Source organism: Chlorocebus sabaeus, chromosome 21 (assembly GCF_047675955.1).
Source record: "Chlorocebus sabaeus isolate Y175 chromosome 21, mChlSab1.0.hap1, whole genome shotgun sequence".
NCBI classification, from domain to species: domain Eukaryota; kingdom Metazoa; phylum Chordata; class Mammalia; order Primates; family Cercopithecidae; genus Chlorocebus; species Chlorocebus sabaeus.
In genome coordinates this window covers 65,192,561-65,214,918 of record NC_132924.1, presented here as the reverse complement: position 1 = coordinate 65,214,918, position 22,358 = coordinate 65,192,561, and the positions used below count along the sequence as shown (strand labels likewise).

At 33.6% G+C, this 22,358-nt stretch overlaps 1 protein-coding gene across 9 annotated transcripts in view; it reads left to right on the top strand.

Moving 5' to 3' along the window:
* The window catches only part of RUNDC3B (RUN domain containing 3B), a 182,891-nt gene that overhangs the window by 67,477 nt on the left and 93,056 nt on the right, over positions 1-22,358 (top strand). For 4 of the 9 annotated variants that reach the window (XM_007982296.3, XM_007982293.3, XM_007982292.3 and 1 more), the window contains exons 3-5: positions 4,311-4,361; positions 10,909-11,042; positions 20,349-20,434. In XM_007982296.3, the coding sequence (XP_007980487.2) occupies positions 4,311-4,361; positions 10,909-11,042; positions 20,349-20,434 (271 nt within the window). Of the gene's footprint in view, positions 1-4,310; positions 4,440-10,908; positions 11,043-20,348; positions 20,435-22,358 lie in introns of those variants that run through there. The other 5 variants (XM_007982295.3, XM_007982298.3, XM_007982297.3 and 2 more) reach the window with 2 other exon arrangements.

The window sequence follows — 22,358 nt, the reverse complement described above, 5'->3', positions numbered from 1 at the left end:
CATAATTCAACAGTTTTGCTTACTTTATTGTGCTAATGTTGCTCATCTAAAGAAAGTAAATATTTCTCATTTTATAGAACAAGGGAAAGATTGCACAATTTAGTGAACTTTGTTCATTTTAGGAGGGTATCATAATAATAATCTCAGTTCCTACATCTTTCTGATGGATTCAATGAGTTGTCCTTTTCAAAATAATTTTATGGTATTGTTACCTCTTTTCCTTAAGGTGAACAATATCGCTGCACACTGCTTTGCTAGAAGTCTAATGATAAATTCCTATTCTGATGTATTATTTCTAATATATAGCCTAATTAAGAGTTGACTGAAGTATGTAAAAATTTTGAATGCCAAATATTTATGTGTGTTTGCATATACACTATATTTTTACTTTAAATCTCTGAATTTTTAAATAGCTCTCATAGATTTTTTTTTTAATTTAAATTTTTTATAGAGACAGAGTCTCACTATGTTGCCCAGACTGATCTCGAATCCCGGAGTTCAAATGATCCTCCTGCTTCCACCTCCTAAAGGGTCAGGAATATAGGTGTAAGCCACTGAGCCTGGGGCTTAGATTTCTTGGTATAAGAACCTAAGATGACCCTATAGTAGATATATTTGATATAATTTAAAATATTTTAATAAAAATTAAAATTTTATTATCCATAAATTCAAATACTTTAATTTGATGAAGGGTATTTTCATTAATAGTTGTCTGTTTAGTTGATTGCCATTGTTCTTGTGATCTATATTTTTATTTTATTAAAAATTTTCTACATTTTCTTTTCTTTAAAGTTATGACCTTTAAACTTCACAAGATTTGCACTTGATAAACTTCAAAAGATTTGCACAATTTTGGTACTCAGTATTTTTAAAATTATTAAATCAGTGAACAAATACTTTGTTTCTAAGATATTAATACCTACCACCTACCTGTAAATGGCATTTTAAAGCAGTATTTTTAAAGCTTAAAAAAACTTATATATAGTATTACATTTTAACTTCAGAACCTGTTAAAAGATGAAAAATGCTGTGTAAAAGATAGTCTTACTGCTAACTGTACAGTACTATAGCACTTTTAACTGTTGCTTCACTGAAAATTTTTTCTCATATATAAATACAAAGTGGAAGATTTTAAGCAACTCGCCTTAATGTTAGTAATAGAATATGTTCTATATGGTACTGCCAATTTATAGACAAGACTTGTGAAAAGTCTGAATTAGTTTTATTTGTTTTACAAATGGTAATCCATCTACAGACCATTTTATCTAGGAGTCTTTTCCATAATCCATCTTGGTGCATTTATATAAAGATATCTGCCTGCAACTTTATTAGAAAAAAAATATGTGCAGAGAGAGAGAAAAAAATAGAACAGATGTAGCAAAAGCTAAAGGCTTACTTTTTCTTAAGTGTTAAAATTCATCGATTACATCAGTCATGATAGTGATTCAATGATCAAAGAAATGGAAATGAATGGAAAACAAGTTGGAGCAAAATATAGAAGAGTAAATATCATATTCGTGAATTAGAAACATGTTTAGTTTTATCATCAAGGCAAATTTATTTGTTTAAAACAGTGGCCAATAGTCTTTTCTGTGTGAGGGCTAATTTCAGTATTAATAAAATTATGAATCAATTATTTGATATTGAAAATTACATACTTTTTGGGTCAGGAAATGCTGTCTGTCTTCAGTATTCAGTATAGAAGCATTCTTCTATTGCATATCCATCTCTGAGTTGATTCTGCCTTTGCCTGAAATTTCAGAAACTTACTCTTGAAATAACTATATGGTATAATTATACTGTTGTATTTGAATGAATTTTGTTCTTGAGCAAAATGCTTTCTGAACCTGGTTTATTTGGTCTTGTCTCAACTATTTTTCTAAGCTACATAATGATAAATACTGTTTCACTTTCTTTTAACATTATATATTTTATAACAAAAGGTTTTGTTTCCATCTCAAATAAGTACCCTTCTACAAACAAGCCTTGGGCCACTTTGAAATAATGTGAGCTTTGTCATACACCTATTTTTTTAAAGAGCAGCGCTTCTACTTGCTAAGGATTTACATTTTATATAAAAAATATTTATATTCCTTCCCATTACATGTTTCACTACCTCATTTTTTTCCCCCTTCCTTCTGGGGTTGTCAGTGAGAACTCTAACCAACCAGGAAAACGAACTGACTAATTATCCTCCATCAGTCAAGTCCTGCCTATCTCGTAAGGAGTAGGTCAGCTTGAAGCTACAGAGAACACTGATTGCTGGGTCTTGGCAGCTTTGTCTCTGGGCCTGCCTTTTCTCATCTGTAAAATGAGAGTTGTTGAAATTTGAGTACAGATAGCTTGGAATATAGTGGATTGTTTGGTCCAGATATTTCTGGTTGCTTTTAACTTGTCTAGAATGACTTAATTGTATTAAATTGTAATTAAAGCAAATAATCCTACAAATAAGTGAAAAATTTAAGAAAATTTTCCCGTGATCTTTCACAGCCAAAATGAAAATCAGGACACAGAGGCTAGCCTACTAACAACTTTTAAAAAACATAACAAACATAATCTAGGCCAGGCATCGTGGCTCACAACTGTAATCCCAATGCTTTGGGAGACCAAGGCAGGATAATCCATTGGGCCCAGGAGTTCGAGACCAGTCTGGGCAACGTAGCAAGATCTGGTCTCTACAAAAAAAAAAAAAAAAAACATAAAAACATTAGTTAAGCCTGGTGACATGCGCTGGTAGCCTTAGCTACTCACAAGACTAAGGCAGGAGGATCACTTGAGCCCAAGAATTTGAGGTTGCAGTGAGCTATGAATGCATCACTGAGCTCCAGCCAGGATGATAAAGTGAGACCTTGTCTCTTAAAAATCAAACACACACAAAAACCCTATAAACTGAGTTTCGTGATATTTTCAGTAATTGTTTCTCACCGTATATGAGGGATTGGTTAAGAAATGCCATAAATCTGGTCGTGATATGCTTATTTGGTACAATCTTTGTAGTAAAATCTCTTTAAGTCAGATTTTCATGGAAATTGTTTTTACTTTTATAAGTTTTTAGATCTATAAATCACAAATAATGTAGAGAACTTTGTTTTAGGCCAGAGATAGTAAATATGGTTTAAACATTAGGAATTGATGTTATTTGCAATGAAAAGCATTCTATTCTTATATACATTTCAATGTTAAGAAATTTCATTTTTGTTTGTTGTAGTTATAGCAAGAACATTATGTTCTAATATAAGCTTTAACTAGCGTACCAAGTTAAAGATCCTTTTGGATATGTTTTTCCAAATTTAATATTTGTTTAAAATGTTATGGAAGTAAGAGAATAGAGTGAATGGCAGATGCGTAGATGTGGCACAACTGTATGTACCTCCTTCCTTTCATTTTTCACGTCTCATTACTAGCTATTTGTGTTTGTCTTGTATTGGTTTTATAAAGGATCTAAGTGATTGGAAAGGTGTGGGACCATTTGCTATTGGAGATTTCAGTGTTTGACTGTGAGAGAAGGAAATGTTATTTTTTGGGAATGTTATTTCAGAAATTTGGCTTTGGAGTTTTCCGATATTATACTAGCAATTTCCAAAAAATACAGCAAAAAATTCTAGTACTTTTCCAGTTGGTGATTTGTTAAACAAGAATTGGAAGCTGTAACAAATAAAACAGTGTTTTTGATAGAGGAGGCATTTAGTCAACATTGGTTAAACTGACCAACATTTTATATAATATCTAAGTGCTGCTCTCATACAGGGAAGAAAACATAAAAGTTTTAACAATTCTTAGGCAAAAAAAAGAATGGCTACATTTCAAAATGTATTTGTTTATAACTTTTAGAAAAGTTAACATTAAAAAATGTGTATTTATTTTTAAAGTTGGAAATTTTCTGAGCCATATTGTCCCAAAGTGAGTGATTTTTTTCTTAACCAATTTTATAAGTTCTGAGGTGCATAGCCAGCAAGTTCAGCCAAGCCGTTGCTCATCTTTGAGGTCTATTATACTGATTAGTTTATTATATCTGAGAAAGAATGATAGAGGTAAAAGTAAACAGGGAACAGTTTCTGCTCACATATTTCTATGACTTACAGACACCTTAGCCTCTCCAGTACAGTAATCTACAAGGAACTAGCTTCATTTAGGTGCCAAGTGTAACTCATATTTATCTTAACAGTTCATTTATTTAGTAGGTAAAAGTAGTGGTTACTGCTTCAAAATTATATGTAGCCATCTTAGTTGGGCTATTCAGTTTGGAATTGTAAACATGATGGCAGGTTTCTTAAATATCTGTGTGTTGTTGTTGTTATTTTTTTTTAAAGAGATTTCCCAAAGTTGCAGATGGCTGGCTCATCTCCAAATACCTCTTCAAGGTACTCTATGCTGGTGATGTCTCCCGCCACTGAGCTGCACGGGAGCATGGAATTGACTTTCGGGGGAGGGCTGTATCAGTTAAGTGATCTTTTTTAGTACATTGCATGGGTTTTGTGAAGCTTTCTTTTTTGTGTGTTTTTGTTTTTTTAAATCCAGAGGGCACAAGTATGCTTATGCTAAATTTTAAAATTAAAATCTTGTAAATCCACACAATATAATAACCTATTTACTTTTTAAGTGCTGTATAATAATAAATATTACATGTGTAGTAGAAGCTAAGGGAAGCTGTATGAATATTCCAGTCTCAGTAAAACATAGATGTGGCACTGTAAACAATAACTGCTTTTTCATTCTTGAACCATTAGTGGGAATGTATTTCTTAGTTTCCTTTCTACCAGGTAGAATGCATACCTTTACTTACTTATTCAAAACTTTTTTTAATTGAGTTTCTTCTATATGCAAAACACTGCTGGACCTCTGTACTTATGATCTAGCTTTCTATATTTTTTGCTTGGGAAAGCAATATAGTCATTATTTTTAAATACTAGAACAAAGGAGAAAAAGTAAAAAACGAATGTCATTTCCTTAATTTTCATTCCCACAATTAATCCTTTCAAGCAATTCTGTTTTATGTTCTGTACCTATAGTCTTAATCACTACTGACACGCATTATACTTGATTTTTTCGGGGCTACACATTTATGTGTAGCTCTCTGTGTGGACTTCAGCCGTCATGTACAATTTCATTCCACCAGTACTTTAATCCTTATGTTAATAATGCTGGTGGAAGGAAAAAAACAAAACGTTTGTTCTCCATTTCAGAGACAGTAAAATTACTGGGATAAAAAAGTCTATTCAATTGATTCAATATTCAGATTTTTGCCGAACCTGGTCATCCTAATCTTTTTGTTTTGGAAAATTGAGAGTTGACTAATTGTTATGGTAGAGACACATACTTTAGATTTTTTAGAACATTAATTGAGATTTTAGTTAGAAAATGGATCAGTGTCATAATTTTACCTTCAAAGCTGGATGTTCTAATAAATATAAACCTCAACTAATAATAGTACTTTTTTAAAGGAAAAGTTTCTGACCTTTTATAGAAATGGAAATTTTCTCTGTTTGATAAAATAGTGGATAATATTAAACTGGCTTTTACAAATTAGCAGTAAGAAACTTGGGATTGCTGCTACAAAGTTTAAAGTGAGAAGTCCACAAGTTTTTTAAAGGAACCAATTTTCTTTAAATATCTGAAAGCTTTTTCAGTGACATCAGAGTGGTTTATTAAAATGTGGTAGGACTATCTTGTCTTTTGTTGATTGTCTAGACGAATAGCAGCTCAAAGGTAACGGTCTTTAATATTGTCAAGTAGGTGATATATTTTAACTCTAACAGAACTTTCATTTGTGAAATCAGTTTTTCATTCACTGTTTACATAGCTAAGCACTATTACTAAAGGTGGAGAAATAAGTCACTTAAGAGATTCATTTATATTTTTATTATATTGTGAAAAGATGATGTGTCAGCTACTGCTTAGTAGAGAACCACTTTAGAAAATTTAATTTCTGTTCTTAGAAGGTCTTATTCTAGCCATAAAATAAGACACAAACAGAACACAGACATATTGCAAAGTGTAAATGGATAACTCAAAGAGTATAGAAGAGTAATTTTAGAGTAACATTGGACCCTAGAGATGACAGGCAATTTTTGGGTCCTGAAGATGAGGCAATTTAGTTGGAAACATAATCACGTAGCTGGTCAGTAACAGATTGTCTTTTAGTCTAGCAAACTTTTCACCATTTGTTTCTGTGCCTAAAGATGAATAGAGTTGGATTGATGGGATGGGAATACATTTTAAAAAGCTTGTTTAACTTTTTCATTGGTAAAATGTTAACTTCCAAGAACACTTATAATTGAAAGCATGTTGTATACGTATATTCATTGAGAACTTTAAAAAGAGAATTGTTATTGACAGCATATCTCATCTTTGGAATAACATTTCTTCAAGATACAGAGTAGTCAGTTTCTTGCTATATGATTGTCTTTTGTGATTACTTTTAAAGGAAGTCAAAGTATTTGGGGAGTGGTATTACTTCAATATTTATTTTTGAAGGCATGAGTAGCTTATAACTTTGTTTTTTAATTTTCCTGTTAAATACAGGTTATAGACTTTTACTAGCAGTTAATCTGTATTTACATAAAAGTGATGTTCAAATAATATAACAGATAACTCATTGAACACATCTGTTATATTGAACTAAATTAAACCCTTTCTGTAGCTGCAGAAATTATTTAATTATTTAGGTGAAATCCTAGGAAATACAGACAATTTACATGAAAGCTTGTTTGGAGGTTCTAGCAAGATAATTTACCTTCTCTTGAAGAATATCTTTCTGAATGTGAAAAATTCAGTGTCTTGAATTAAGAGCTTCACTTTGGAAGTGATGCACATGGAAAAGGAAGGATACCAGAATCATGCCAAGTCATCCTCACATCTAATTTGTAGAGCAGATAAATGTGTTATGAAGATCTTGCCGGTTGACTTATGGCCCTGCAAGTCATGATGATATGCAATCCTGTTAATTGCTTAGTTTCTCAGTTTGTAATCTGGGAAGTCTTTTCATTATCTTTTGGGTAAAAGTCCTTGTAGATAGTGTGCCCTACCTATAGCAGGAGTTCCAAGGATTTAGTGCCCACTCCTTCTCTGCTTAACCTAACTCTAGTTTTCTAGTTTTTCTGTCTCTGTTTTCTCTCCTCCAAAACAGGGCTTTTTTTTTTATACTCTTTGGTTTTCAACAGCTCTGCTTTGAAACAGCCTACAAATTATTTTCTTCAGGCATCTGAAACTAAAGAGAAGGTTTAAAATAATATTGCAGAAAAGCAAACCATGCCCTATGCCAAAGTCCTGGACCCTTGTACATTTTCTTAAAAAGGAAAGTCTTCTTGTTCATGGGCAACCTATGCTTTATCTTTCTCCGTGGTTACCTATCTGGATTACCACTATAGGTGGTTGCCATTGGCTAATAAAATGTTGTATTTTCCCTTGCCTATTTCTCTGACTTCTCTTTCCCATATTGTCTTTTTAGAGAGACTTAAACTCGCCACAGAATCTTGGTGATACTCTTTCCTTAATATTCTTTCCAGTGTGTAGTACTTCATTTCTTGAAGAAAGTCTGGCAGCTGTAGCTCTCATTTTGAAATTATAGAATGATCCCAAATAATAGAAGGCAAGGAAAATGAGTTGAAGTTAGAAACATTTGAGGAAGTAACTTTACAATGGTTGATGATGGGAGTAAAGTTGGATTAGGGAGTAAATTTGGAAGATTTCTCTAGATTCCAAAGCAAGTAATGTGAAGAATTTAACTTTGCATCTCATTCCTACTTCATTTCGTGATGCAAGGAGAGCTTGGTCCCTGTAACTACTTGTGTGATTACAGTAATAACAATAGTAATAATTAACACTTATTTTGAATTTAGTATGCACCAGACTCTTTGCTACTTGCTGCACATACATTATCTCATCTAATCCTTACAACAGTACTATCCAGTAGGTACTATTATTATTTTCAATTTACAGAAGAGGCCCAGACTCATAGAGTGAACGTAAGTCATTTTTTCAAGATCCTGTAGCTAGAAAGTGATCTAGTTCAGGTCCACCTGACTCAAAGCCCATGTTCTTAACCACCAGTCACCCTGCTTCCCCTCCAAATGGCTAACAAATTGATGACATGAAAAGTATCCTAGAGACAAACTATATTGAGGTATTATACTGGGAAACTTTTAGTTAAAAGAAGAAAGGGAGCAGAAGAAAGTGATGGAGAGAGATTAAGAGGGAGAAATCTGTAGATTTCTATTTGTAAGTAGCAAAATTTTATTTTATTTTATTTATTATTTATTTATTTATTTATTTTGAGATGGAGTCTCACTCTGTCATCCAGGCTGGGGTGCAGTGGCGCGATCTCAGCTAACTGCAAGCTCCACCTCCCAGGTTCATGCCATTCTCCTGCCTCAGCCTCCCAAGTAGCTGGGACTACAGGTGCCTGCCACCATACCTGGCTAATTTTTTTGTATTTTTAGTAGAGAGGGGGTTTCACCATGTTAGCCAGGATGGTCTTGATCTCCTCACTTCATGGTCCACCAGCCTCGGCCTCCCAAAGTGCTGGGATTACAGGCGTGAGCCACCACGCCCGGCCGCAAAATTTTATTTTTAAAGAGGCATTGAATTATATGGTTATTTGAATAAAGATTTATAGATGCATTTGTTTTTATTTATATAAAGAAAAATATATTTGTGCAAAATATTTGATGTTTGTAATCATGCAAACACTAGCAGACTATTACCAAAACTATTGCTATAAAAAGATACTAATTGGGCCGGGCACGGTGGCTCAAGCCTGTAATCCCAGCACTTTGGGAGGCCGATACGGGTGGATCACGAGGTCAGGAGATCGAGACCATCCTGGCTAACACGGTGAAACCCCGTCTCTACTAAAAAATACAAAAAACTAGCTGGGCGAGGTGGTGGGCGCCTGTAGTCCCAGCTGCTTGGGAGGCTGAGGCAGGAGAATGGCGTGAACCCGGGAGGCGAAGCTTGCAGTGAGCTGAGATCTCGCCACTGCACTCCAGCCTGGGCGACAGAGCGAGACTCCGTCTCAAAAAAAAAAAAAGATACTAATTAAATTTTTTAAAATTAATTTTTTGTGTTCATTGCAATTAAGAGTATCTGTGTTGTGCTGATTTATCAACTTAATTTTTCAACAAATATTTATTGAGTGCCTACTGTGAGCCAAGCAAGCACTGTGTCAAGTGTTAGAGATTGATCTAAAATAAGAAAAAATTCCTGTCTTAGTGATCTTACCACCTAGTATGTGAAGTAATCAAGTAAAGAAATAATCTTGAGGAGAAGTAAGCACAGGGTGCTGTGCCAACAGAGGGACTAGCTGTTGGGATCATGTATGGGTTTCTGGAAGAGGAGGGCTTTAAAACGCCCTAAATAATGAATAGAAGTTATCTATCATGACTTGTAGGATTTCTATTGGTTGATTAATAATAAGTACATCACTAGAAATACTAGAGGGAGATTTTAAAAAATTCAAATGGCTACGTCTTCCCCTAAAGATTTTGATTATTTAGTTTGTGGGGAGGCTAGACATGAGTATTTTTAAAAAGTAGTTCAGTTATACTAATGTTCTGCCATGGTTTGGAACTACTCAGATACTATCTCAGACATTGGTCCTAAAATGGTGCTTTCTGACAAGAACACTTTTTGATGTTGCTACAGAGAAGTAATTACTGAGGAAGGGAAAATTTAAAATACATTATTAATTCATGATGATAAGGAACTTATTTCAAAATATAAAAGCAAATCTTTCTACATGAAGATTAAACAACTTTCCTAGGGAAGACTAGTCATTCTAGACAACTAAAGAAAGTATTAAGATGTCTCTCATATTCCACTTAAAAATACTGAGTGTAGAAAATGTTTCCTGTGAACCTAATATTCGGAGTCCTGCATATAATTTTTTTTTGACAGAATCCTGCTCTGTCAAAACCCAGGCTGTGGTGCAGTGGCTCAATCTCAGCTCATTATAACCTCCACCTCTAGGGTTCAGGTGATACTTCTGCCTCAGCCTCTCTCAAGTAGCTGGGATTATGGGCACGCACCACCACGCCCAGCTCATTTGCTCATTTTTGTATTTTTAGTAGAGATGGGGTTTCACCAGGTTGGCCAGGCTGGCCTTGAACTCCTGGCCTCAGGTGATCCACCCACTTTGGCTTTCCAAAGTGCTGTGATTACAGGCGTGAGTCACCATGCCTAACCTACATAGAAATATTAATACTAATATAACCTATGCACAATAGAACATTTGGTCATGAACGGATACATAGTTAGCCAAATCTGAAAGGTTACAAGTTTTTCATGAGTTCTTAACTGGAAGAGAGCAAACAAATGACAGTTAAAGGGGAGCTTTATAGATGAGAATGGTTGGGTAGGTGGTTATGCATTATTAGTGAATATAGGATGCTAATTGATTTTATTTATTTATAAAGCAAACCACACATTGTATACCCTTTTTGAAGTATCGTTATGAAGAGGAGAAAAGAATTATGGTGGTGGGTTTTTTTTTTTTTTTTCTGTTTTTCTAAGTAGAGAAAGGTTTAGAATTCAGCTGGTGACATTTATTAATGCTTAACTAGAAGTACAGGAAGGTTTCCTGTGTGCTGTTTAAATGACTGTATTAGATAATAGGATGTTAAATGGCAAGATATTTCTAGTATCTAGTCCCTTTCATTTAGTTTGGTTTTATTGTTGACAAACCGTGATCCAGACTCATTAAGTAAATTAAATAAATTTTCCAAAGTAACACCATTAGTTAAAGATAGAATAGGACTAGATTTGAGGCTTTTTAACACTTAGATTGGTGATGCCCTTGCCATTATAGCCCACTGTATTACCTTTATTTTTCAGAATTTTATTGTTCTTGCATTTTCAAGTCTAGTTTTATTTTACTTTTTAAAATTTTGTATCATAATTTGTCTCCTGAAGGTCAAGTAACCTGGTTTGGTTATGAAAGTCCTCGTAGTTTCTGGGACTATATCAGAGTGGCTTGCCGGAAAGTTTCACAGAATTGTATCTGCAGCATTGAAAATATGGAAAATGTCAGTTCTTCTAGAGCTAAGGTAAGACATTGATCAGAGGCTCATTTCTATTTTTTTTTTCTTTCATTGCATGTATTTGGAATAGCAGGAAGGTGTGAAGCTACTTATTATGAATTTCCTTTTCTTAAGAAGCATAATAAAATACTTCCTGTTCTGTGATGTTTCTACATTTCTTGAATTATCTAAACTAGTGGCTCTCAAATAATGTTCAGCAGAACCCTGAAGATGTCCAAGATCCTTTCTTTAATGGGTACATAATGACAAAAGTATTTTATATAATATCAACATGTTACTTGCCTTTTCCCTTTTCACTGTGTTGACATTTGCACTGCCAATACAGACACAATGGTGGATAAAACTGTTGGAACCTTAGCACGAATTAATGCAGTGACATCAAACCGTGCAAGCAGTCTTGAGTTCTTCCCCACCATGCAGTCAGTATTTTCTTTTAAAGATGGTTTCAACTTAAGAATGACCATGATGGAAACATTAATTCTTATTAAATCTCAACTTAGAGGATCTGTCTTTTTAATATCCTGAGTAATAAAATGGGAAGTATGCATAAAGCATTTCTGCAACATACTGAAATATGATGGTTGCTTCAAGAATAACACTTGTATAATTCTTTGAATTGTGAGCTGAACTAGATATTTTTTAAAGTAATATGATTTTACTGAAAAGAAAAACTTATAAACCATAATTTTTTGGACTTAGGCATTTGGCAGATATTTTCTCAAAAAAAAAAAAAAAAAGAAGAAGAAGAAGAAGAAAGAAGTGAGCCTATTACTTCAAGGAAACAGCTGACAGTATTTGTTGCCAATGGTGAAATTAAAGCTTTTAAGTAAAAACTCGAATTTTAGAAACTTATATTCACCATCTTAAGCTTCATAGCTTCCCAATTTAGAAAAGCTTTTTTAAAACATTGATGTTGATATCAACAAATTTATTTTTAAATTATTTAATGAACTGTGTCAACATTGGATAGAACTGCATAACTTGTATTTTCCAAATGATCAATTCATGGAATTACAAAATCATGTATGGGTAAAAAGATCAATTCAAAGTGCAAGGTAGGTCAGTAGATTTAGTTTACTAGTATGAAAAAATAACTAATATGATTACAGAAATTTATCACTTAGTGAGTTTTGATCTAGAACAAAAGATAATATCTACACTTATCTGAAAAGACTATTAAAAGATTCCCTTTCCAACCATATATCTGTGTGAAGCTAGATTTTCTTCATATACTTCAACCAAAACAACACATTGTAACAGATGGAATGCAGAAGCAGATATCTAATTCTCTTGTATTATGCCAGACGTTAAAGAGATTAGGAAAAATATGTAAAACAGAGATACTTTTCTCACTAATATTTTTGCTTAGAAAAAATAGTTACTTTTCATAAAAATATGTTATTTATGTTAACATGTAATGGGTTTATTGTTGTTTTGTTTTGTTTTATATTTTATTTTATTTTATTTTTTACAGACAGGGTCTTGCTCTGTTGCCTATGTTGGAGTGCAGTGGTAGTACCACAGCTCACTGCAGGCTAGAACCCCTAGGCTCAAGTGATCCTCCGACCTCAGCTTCCTGAGTAGCTGAGACTACAGGTGCATGCCACTATGCCTGGCAAATTTTTAAAATTTTTTCTAAAGATAATGTCTTTCTTTGTTGCCCAGGCTGGTCTAAGAACTCCTGGCTTTGAGCAATCTTTCTGCTGCAGCCTACCGAAGTGCTGGATTACAGACGTGGGTCACCATGACCGACTTGTTATTTTTGAATTACCTAATATTTAAGTTTCAAGTTTTGACTTGTGATACAGTAAATTTGGTAGATATATCCTACATAAAACTTCTTTGGGGTCCTCAGTAGCTTTTAAGATTGTAAAATATCTGAACTATTAAGTCAAACAGATTAAACATCCCAAAACTGAAAATGTGAAATCTGAAATGATCTCAAAACTAAAAGTTTTTGAACACCACCATGATGTTCAAAGAAAATGCTAAATGGAGCATTTAATGCAAATATTCCAAAATCAAAAAATACTCAGAATCTGAAATACTCTTCTCCCAAGCATTTTTGAAAAAATATACTTAACCTGTATCAGCTTTTTGTATTTATTTTTATTGAATTGTCAGAGTAGCTTTACTATTTTGACATTTATAAATTACAGAATGAAAGATTAAGTAGAAGATAAAAATTGAAAATTGATATTTACAGTTTTAAGATGAAGACATCATTATTTCACAATTATAGAATTATAAATTATATATCTATGTAATAAGCTAAAGTATAATAATTATCTTTCCAAAGTATAGTTTCCAAGTTTTTTGTTCTTGCATCCTTTTTTATTTAGGATTTTTTTTTTCTTTTGGAAAATGTTTGTTCAGCAAAATTGATGAAGATATGTTCGAATTAAATATTTTGTAAGCACGAACTGAGTATATGTTTTAAAAACCAAAATCTATAATGTTTAAATGTAGTGACATAATTAGAAACACAGGTAAAACATTTTTAGCTCCTTAATATGAAAGTATATTTTTGGATACAGTTAATAGCTATGATTTTTGTCACCTTTTTGAGACTATAACTATGAGCTGAGATCCGGCCACTGCACTCCAGCCTGGGCGACAGAGCCAGACTCCGTCTCAAAAAAAAAAAAAAAAAAAAAAAAAAAAAAAAAAACTATAAAGTTCACTTGCTAAAGCCACTGCTCCTTCCTGCCAGTCTTCAACCAAGGGGTTGTAGCAACAAGGAACTTCCTGCTTCAATATCTTTCAACTCTCTTAGGCTGGATCAGTTTTCTTCTCTGTCTCACATGTTTTTAAACCAGTACACTTCTTCATTTGTAAAATAATTATAGTTAGATTTTCTTTTTTTAATTAAATTTTTCCTTCAGATATTTAAATCCTATTTTTATTACATATTAACAGATGTCTTTTTTGTCCCAACTATTGTCCTTTGACGTATTTCCTCAAACAACTGAATTTTTAATTCATTTATTTACTTTTTAATTTTTGAACTACAGATTTTTAAAATATGCAATGTGAATTCCCCTTTGCATCTTAGTTGAGTTTTATCAGTTTTCCTTTTTTTTTTTTTCTTTTTTGAGACAGAGTCTTGCTCTGTCTCCCAGGCTGGAGTGCAATGGCACGATCTCAGCTCACTGCAACCTCCACCTCCCAGGCTCAAGCAATTCTCCTGCCTCAGCCTCCCAAGTAGCTGGGACTACAGGCGTGTGCCAACACACGTGGCTAATTTTTGTAATTTTGGTAGAGATGAGGTTTCACCATATTGGCCAGGCTGTTCTCAAACTCCAGAGTTCAAGTAATCTGCCCCCCTCGGCCTCGCAAAGTGCTGGGATTATAGCCGTGAGCCACAGCACCCAGTCTCAGTTTTCCTTTATGTTTTCTTTATGACTTAAGAATTGTATCTAGGTTTCTTTTTGCTAAGGTTTAGGCTAAGGTTAAACATTAGCTGTAATTTGAATGAATCAAATCTATAAGAAGTATTCTAGATGCTACATAAACGTTCTCAGTTTCAAATCAAAAGTAGGAGAGAGGAACGTAACAGTATATTCTAAACCCTTTCAATAGAGGGGAGGATATATTTATAAAACTAGCATATCCCAAAATACAAGAAGTAATTAAGAAGTTAACAAACATTAGAAATGTAGCATTTGGACCTGGGTGGAAGAAAGAAACCCAAACCCTAGCTGACCAACTCTCTTAACAAGGATCTTGGAACTAATCCCTGCACAGCAAAATGTTATCCAGCAGAGAGTTAATATTTATTCTGTGAAGTATTGGTATTGAGTATCAAAACACCACAGAACAATCGTGTTCCAAATCCAGCATTTATATCTTTATTTTGCTCAGGCCTCAAACAGATTCCATTTAGTGGGGAAAGAGAATTATTTGAGTTGCCTGGTTATACTGGGAAGAGTCTGTGGAGGAAGAGGAAGAAGACAAGCTCTTTGTCTTTATTAATTGCAACGAAAAGAGCAGTTTATTTAATCTACTCAGTAAGTCACATCTGTCACGTGTCTGGATTGAAGAATTAAACAGATGCCTCAGATGGCAGGCTTATTGAGGCTTAGAGCTGCAATCTTGAATGACTACTAGCATAGTGTCATTTTACCTTGACACATGTGAAAAGATATTTCAGAACTGAAACACAACTAAATTTGCCTGGTGAACAATATACAGCTCAGTACACTTGTATCACAATTCTATCACGATTATCTGTCCTGGTACCACTTAGATTCATATCGTAGAAGCTTGTCACTATAGACAATCTCATACTTTTGTCTAGGTTAAGATCAATGGGCCAAGCGTGGTGGCTCACGCCTGTAATCCCAGCACTTTGGGAGGCCAAGGCAGGTGGATCACCTGAGGTCAGCAGTTCAAGACCAGCCTGGCCAACATGGTAAAACCCTATCTCTACTTAAAATATGAAAAATTAGCCAGCAGTGGTAGCGCATGCCTGTAATCCCAGCTACTCTGGAGGCTGAGGCAGGAGAATCGCTTGAACCCAGGAGGCAAAGGTTGCAGTGAGCGGAGATCATGCTATTGCACTGCAACCTGGGCAACAGAGTGAGACGCCATCTAAAACAACAGCAACAACAACAACAACAACAACAACAATGAAATGCTAACCATTCCCTTTCTCTGCTAAGTCTGTGACTAGTTTAGCCTATTTCGTAAGACTTAAACATAGCCTAACAATAGAATAAAACATTTGAGTTGAGGATCATGTTTGTAATCTTTGTATCTCCAATACATTTGCAGCTATTTTGGCAGTCAGTCAGAGTACTAGAAAATCTCCTCACACAATTTAGGGTACTATTTTTAGGCCTTTTTTTTTGCATTAATCTTCTTAATTTTCCTTACTCCAAAGATATAGTCTTTCAGGGGCCTCAAGTAAAAACCCGGAGTGTTTACAGTTGCCTTTCACCTTGTTTGCCCTTGAACTCTAACCTCTGTCTCTCCAGAACTAGACTGTGAAATCGTCAATCAGCTGTTTTACCTCTTCCCTGCTGCTTTCAGCTTTGTTTATGGGACTTTGCTTTGAGCTACAGATGACTTAAGTTGGCAACGACCCCATAGGAAAACTGCATGCACAACTCCAGGCACATTTGTCTGCAGTTCAGTGGCAGTTCCAAGCTCCAACTTCTGTTTATCTGCCTAGGGAAATAAAAATCCCCACCTCCACGGCTTTCTGTTTAGTCTCTATACCTAGGATGTGAATAGACAAATAACTTTAGGCTAAAGCCAAGATGGATGTGCGGCTCAGCTCATGTAACATCCATCTCTCCAGGACTGTGGCCACTCAAGTTCTCATGCCTTGGTTGCTCTGTTATATCTTAAATTTGTTACTTCACTTATTTTATTCAACTTTTATAGTTGTTCTCAGCAGTAGGTCCCTCTGATACAAGATATTCTGTTATCACTGGAACCTGATCGTTTTCTTACCTCTGGGATCAACTCTGTTTTAGACTCCAATTACACCCTTCTAAATAAATTCTCTGCTTCTACTCCTCCCTTCAATTTATTATCCCTTCAGCACCAAGTTGATCTTATAAAATGCAAATCAGATTACAGTATTCTATCAATTAAAAAAACTCTCAAGTAGCTCCCCCACTGCACTGAGAATAACATCTGAACTTTTAATCATGGCCATATCTTGTATTCTGCACCTTGCTTACCGTGCTCAATATTTGCACAGCAAATTTGTTGGATGGAAGGATGCATGGATATATGGATGGCTGATGTGACTAGCATATTCAGAAACTGGTCTAATTCAACAACAGAAGGAATGTACAAGATAAGCAACCAGAAACCTAAGAAAGCCAAATCTAGCTAAAAACAAGAACTGCTATTAAATCTACTCTGGAGAAAGGTAGCCTCAGAGTTGCTGTAAAGTTTCATACAGAATGTCCAGTATACAGTAAAAAATCATCAGGCACATCAAGAAACAAGACTGAATGACTGTAATCAAGAAAAATAAAAAAGACAATTGAAACAAACCTATGGGTGATAGAGATTATGGACTTCTAAGCAATTATAATAGGTTCAAGAAAATGAAAATATGAATATTACGAGAAAACTGAAATACATAAAATTACTAGATTATTGGAATATGTTAAAATTCGAAGGCCAGGTGTGATGGCTCACACCTGTAATCCCAGCACTTTGGGAGGCCAAGGTGAGCAGACCAGTTGAGCTCAGGATTTCTAGACCACTCTTGGTAACATGGTGAAACCCAGTCTATATAAAAAATACAAAAATTAGCCAGGTGTGGTGGCATACACCTGTAGCCCCAGATACTTGGGAGGCTGAGGTGGGAGGATCACTTGAGCCTGTGAGGCCGAGGTTGCATGCAGTGAGCTGAGATCGCACCACTGCACTCCAGCCTGGGTGACAGAGCAAGACCCTGTCTCAAAAAAAAAAAAAAAAAAGAAAAAAGAAAAGAAAAACAAGACAAAACAAAAAAACAGATAAAACTACAAAATATACAGTCACACACACAGAGGAGTTATACTAAATTGACCATTTTCTGAGGCATAATTTATCTCAGTGAATTTCAGAGTATTGAAATTTTATGAAGTATGTTCTCTAACCACAGTGGAATTAAGCTAGAATCAAAAATAAACAAGGAAATAATAACAAGAAAATGTCTATATGAGTGAAACTGAGGAGAACTTCTAAGTAATCCATGGATGAAAAAATAAATCACCGTTGAAATTGAAAAATATTTGGAAAGTACTGATAATGAAAATACAACATATAAAAAAAACTTGTGCTTAGAGGAATAGGCTTAAATAGGCTTTTGTGTATTTTATAGAAGAATAGAAACTGGAAATTGGTGATCAAAAGTTTCATCTCAAGAAGCTGTGAAAAAAGATATACATTAAAGTCAAAGTAGAAGGAAAGAAATAACAGTAAAAATTCAATAAAATTGAAACAAATATGTAAGAAAATCAACCAAACTAAAAGTGTTTTTAAAAAGATTAATGCAATTTATAAGCTTCTAGCAAGACTATTCAAGAAGATCAAAAGATAATATAAATTACCAATATGAGGAATGAAGAAGAGGCCAAGTGTGTATATCTCACAGACATTAAAAATCCTAAAAAAGGGTATTACAAATAACTTTACATCTATTATATAAATTTGAAAATTTAGAAGAAATGGGAAATTTCTTTTAAAAAATTGCTCACCAAAACTAACACAAAAAGCATGGAAATATCTGAATATCTAATATTTGCTAAAGCAATGTAATCTATAGTTAAAAATCATCCCATTGCAAACCCATTTTTAAATTGTTTTCTTCTTACGGGTTTTTAAAAATTCATTGTATTTTATGGATAAGAGTTGTCTGTCAGATATTTATAATTTAATTTTAATTTTCCTACTCTGTGCTTTTTTTTTCTTTTCTTTTTTTTTTTTAACTCTCTTAAATGCTAACAGCTCATTCCCTGAAACAGGAAAGAAGGTGGAGTGTATAGGTATTAACATAATTAGGCTGGTCAGTTTGGTGGTAGTAAAATGAATTTCATCTCTTCTAATTGTGTCTGTTTTTCATTTGTGCATAAAGTAGGGATAGTGTTGTAACCTAACTCACACAATTATTGGGAGAATTACTTATCTTCTTAATGTATATAAAGCTCTTAAAACAGGCTTAGCACATATTACATTTTTAAGTGCTGACTACTTTTACTTATTTATTTTTTCATAAACCTTCATTTTATGGATCACTATTATCAACTGAAAAGGTCTAAATTCCTTAATCTAGTTTTTAAGTTGTTCTACTTCTTGGCCCAAACAATCTTTATAAGTCTGTTTATCTTCTGTGCTAGTGAAAGTTCCTTTGTTAAAGAAAAGAAACCGTTAAAATTAGTGCAACTTATCCTTACAATATAACAGAATTCCATACACAATCAAATGCAGGAAACTAAATGCAGCCCAGTTTTGTGTGGGTTGAAATTAATAAATCAGGAAGGAAGATTTTCCCTGCATTTCTTATCTAGTAACAGCATAGACTCCTGTGCTGAATTTTCTCTGGAGAGCAATTTTCCTGACTTCATTGGTGAAATTGTAACCTTTTGATTCAAGACACCACTATTAGTTTCTGTGTCTTTTAGATGAAATTTCAAGAGAGAATTTTGAGACTACTGGCCAGCCGGTAGCTTGCCTCTTCCTTCCTCTGTTCCAATCAACCACAGCTAAGCTAAAAGGGATGTTGAGCTTGATAGGTAAATTGACTTGCATGCTAACCACACCCATATCATTCATTTTCTTCCCAGTAGTAGTACTGCTGCTTCTGGCCTGCATTCTACCACTGCCTAGATTGACTCGTTTGTGACTTTTCCTATCCCAGAGTTTGTGAATTCACTACACTTGTAGACGTTTCTAGAGTATGTTTTTTTTTTCCCTTTCTGGCAGTTGACAGTCATGTATATTGATTAGTGTCAACCTTTATACTGCCATTGCAGTGTTTTGATTTTCTATATATTCAGTCTTCATGAAGTTTTTAAGAGATTTGTGTAAGAGTTGAGTGAAAATGAAAATAATTGAATTATAAAATTCTTACTACAAATATGATCTCTTATATTCTTTAGTTCTAAATAGAAAGTCCATAAGAAAATTAATTACATTTAATAAGAATTGTCTGTTTCTGTGATTCTGTGCTAGAATATGCTGGCTTCTGTTTTTTGTTGTTTGTTTTTCTAGTTTAAATATTTGGTAATAGCTTTTAGAATTCTCTGGGGACACCAAATTCAATAACTCATGATTTGGATTCATGATAAATCATGAAATTTGGATTTTATTACTAGTTGTATAAAACTTCCCACTGGAAGGACAGCATTGAAAATTTTCTTAAATAAGTGATGTTAAGACTGATTATCTTTATTAATGAGAGAGAACTCTGTTTTTCATGATTTATGAGAGGGCTCATTTTAATTAGTTTGTTGATTTGGGGTATTGAAGTAGAGAGCTATATAATTACATTATGTAATTCAAAAGAAGTCTCTAACCCAAGTAGCTTAGCATTAATGTTCTGTCCCTTCAGAGGATAGAAAGTTAGTTTGTTGACAGTTAATAGGTAGGGTTAGTACCCTACCTATTCAGAAAAACAAAATATGTACTCTAGATAATCAAAATTTATCTATTTTTATCTACTTAAATATTTTTCTTAGTCGTTATCAAATGTATATTTTGAATGGCTGTTTTTACATATTAAAATACTTATATTTTTGATGGCACAGTGACAAAATATTTTTTTAATTTTTTTTATATTTGATTCTTTTTTCTTCCTTTTAGGGTAGAGCCTGGATCAGAGTAGCACTCATGGAAAAACATTTATCTGAATACATCTCTACAGCTCTGAGAGACTTCAAAACAACCAGGTTTAAAAGTCCTTTTAATTTTCTAATATATATTTGAAAGAATCACCTAGAGACTTAAAAATCAGAATAGGATGAAGAATCAATTTCTAAAATCTTCAACCGTTTTATTTCCTCCTTTTGTTACTACTCAGATAAATCCACTGTCTTCTTAGGAAAATGTAATTTGTCAACTAAACATACATCTACCTTTCTGTAAAAAGATACACATTATACCTGGAATTTCCTTTTTCTAAATCATTTCTGATTCGTACTCTTTCAACTCTTGAAGCTTCATTCTCCCCATAGACTGTTTCCTGATGGATTTGAAGATTTAACTATGAAATTTCAATAGCATCTTTATTATTTTCACCACCACAGTGTTTCCTTATTTTTTTGCTTGTAAAGAATAGAAATTCGCTGGGCACGGTGGCTCACACCTATAATCCCAGCACTTTGGGAGGCCGAGGCTGGCAGATCACCGGAGGTCTGGAGTTCAAGACCAGCCTGACCAACATGGAAAAACCCCATCTCTACTAAAAATGCAAAATTAGCCAGGCATGGTGGTACATGCCTGTAATCCCAGCTACTCGGGAGGCTGAGGCAGGAGAATAGCTTGAACCCAGGAGGCAGAGGTTGTGGTGAGCCGAGATTGTGCCATTGCACCCCAGCCTGGGCAACAAGAGAGAAACTCTGTCTCAAAAAAAAAAAAAAAAAAAAGAATATAATTAATAATTTATTTAATTCATATGTATAATTAATTTTTGCTTATCTTTTTAGGACAATCTAAATCATTGTTTTTCTTGGATTGTATAAAGATGACATCCTGTGCCATGTGAAAAATAGGACTTTGTTAATTTTTTATGATGATAGAAAAAGGTACATATTAGGACAACAGTCATTCCTAATTAGCACTCAACTACTAATCTTTATTTGTTGCTGTTGAAGAAGCCACTTTTCTCCATATCAAAAGTATTTGTAAATGAAAAGATTTAATAATTTTAATAACTTAGACATAAACTGTTCAATGTAGTAGCCACTAACATATGCCATATATAAATTTAAATTAATTAATATTACATAAAATTACGAATTTAATTTCTCAAGCGCTGTATCACATTTCAGATGTCCCATGGCCACATGTAACTCTTGGTTACCCAATTGGACAGATTTAGAGTGTTTTCCTCATCACAGAAGGTTCTGTTGGGCGGAGCTGCCTGAGATATTTCTAAATTATCATTCTTTTCTCTACCTCATTAATCATATTTCTGAAAGAAGAGAAAATAATTACAACTATAAACTAGTTTTGATAGAAAAAAATAAGCACAAAGAAATCATATCTCTGAGATCTTAAATTCCATATCCTAATGCAGGGTTTGACATTCTGGATTTTGAGAAAATCTGGGCATTTATTATGACACATTCTTTCAACTAACTAGCTGGTACTAATTAAGTATCTTTATTTAGTTGCCTCTATTTTTTGTGGTAATATAATAGTAAACTTTTAATTTTGAGATACAAAAAATATAATTGTCATGATTGTAAGTTTGACCAGGATAGAAAGACTTTTAGCTAAAAGTAATATTTACATAAAGTAAATCTGATGTATACTTATTTAACTTCTTTTCAAGCAACGTGACACTTGAGATATTTCTAAAGATAAACAGTGAGATGATGATAAACCCTTAGACATTTGAAATGAACTTTATAAAATGAAACATTTGTTTACCATAACTAAGTTTCATTATGAAACTTAAGCATTGAGGATACTAAGGCTTTGAAAATGAAAACAAAGAATAGTATCAGAATCTAGTAGCTCAAATCTAAAAATCCTATGTTAATTAAATCAAAATCTAGTTTGCATAGTAATCATTTCCTATGCAATTACAATATTGAATCAAAGTTATGATAGTCTTTTCCAAATAGAAATTAAATAATTAATAATCTC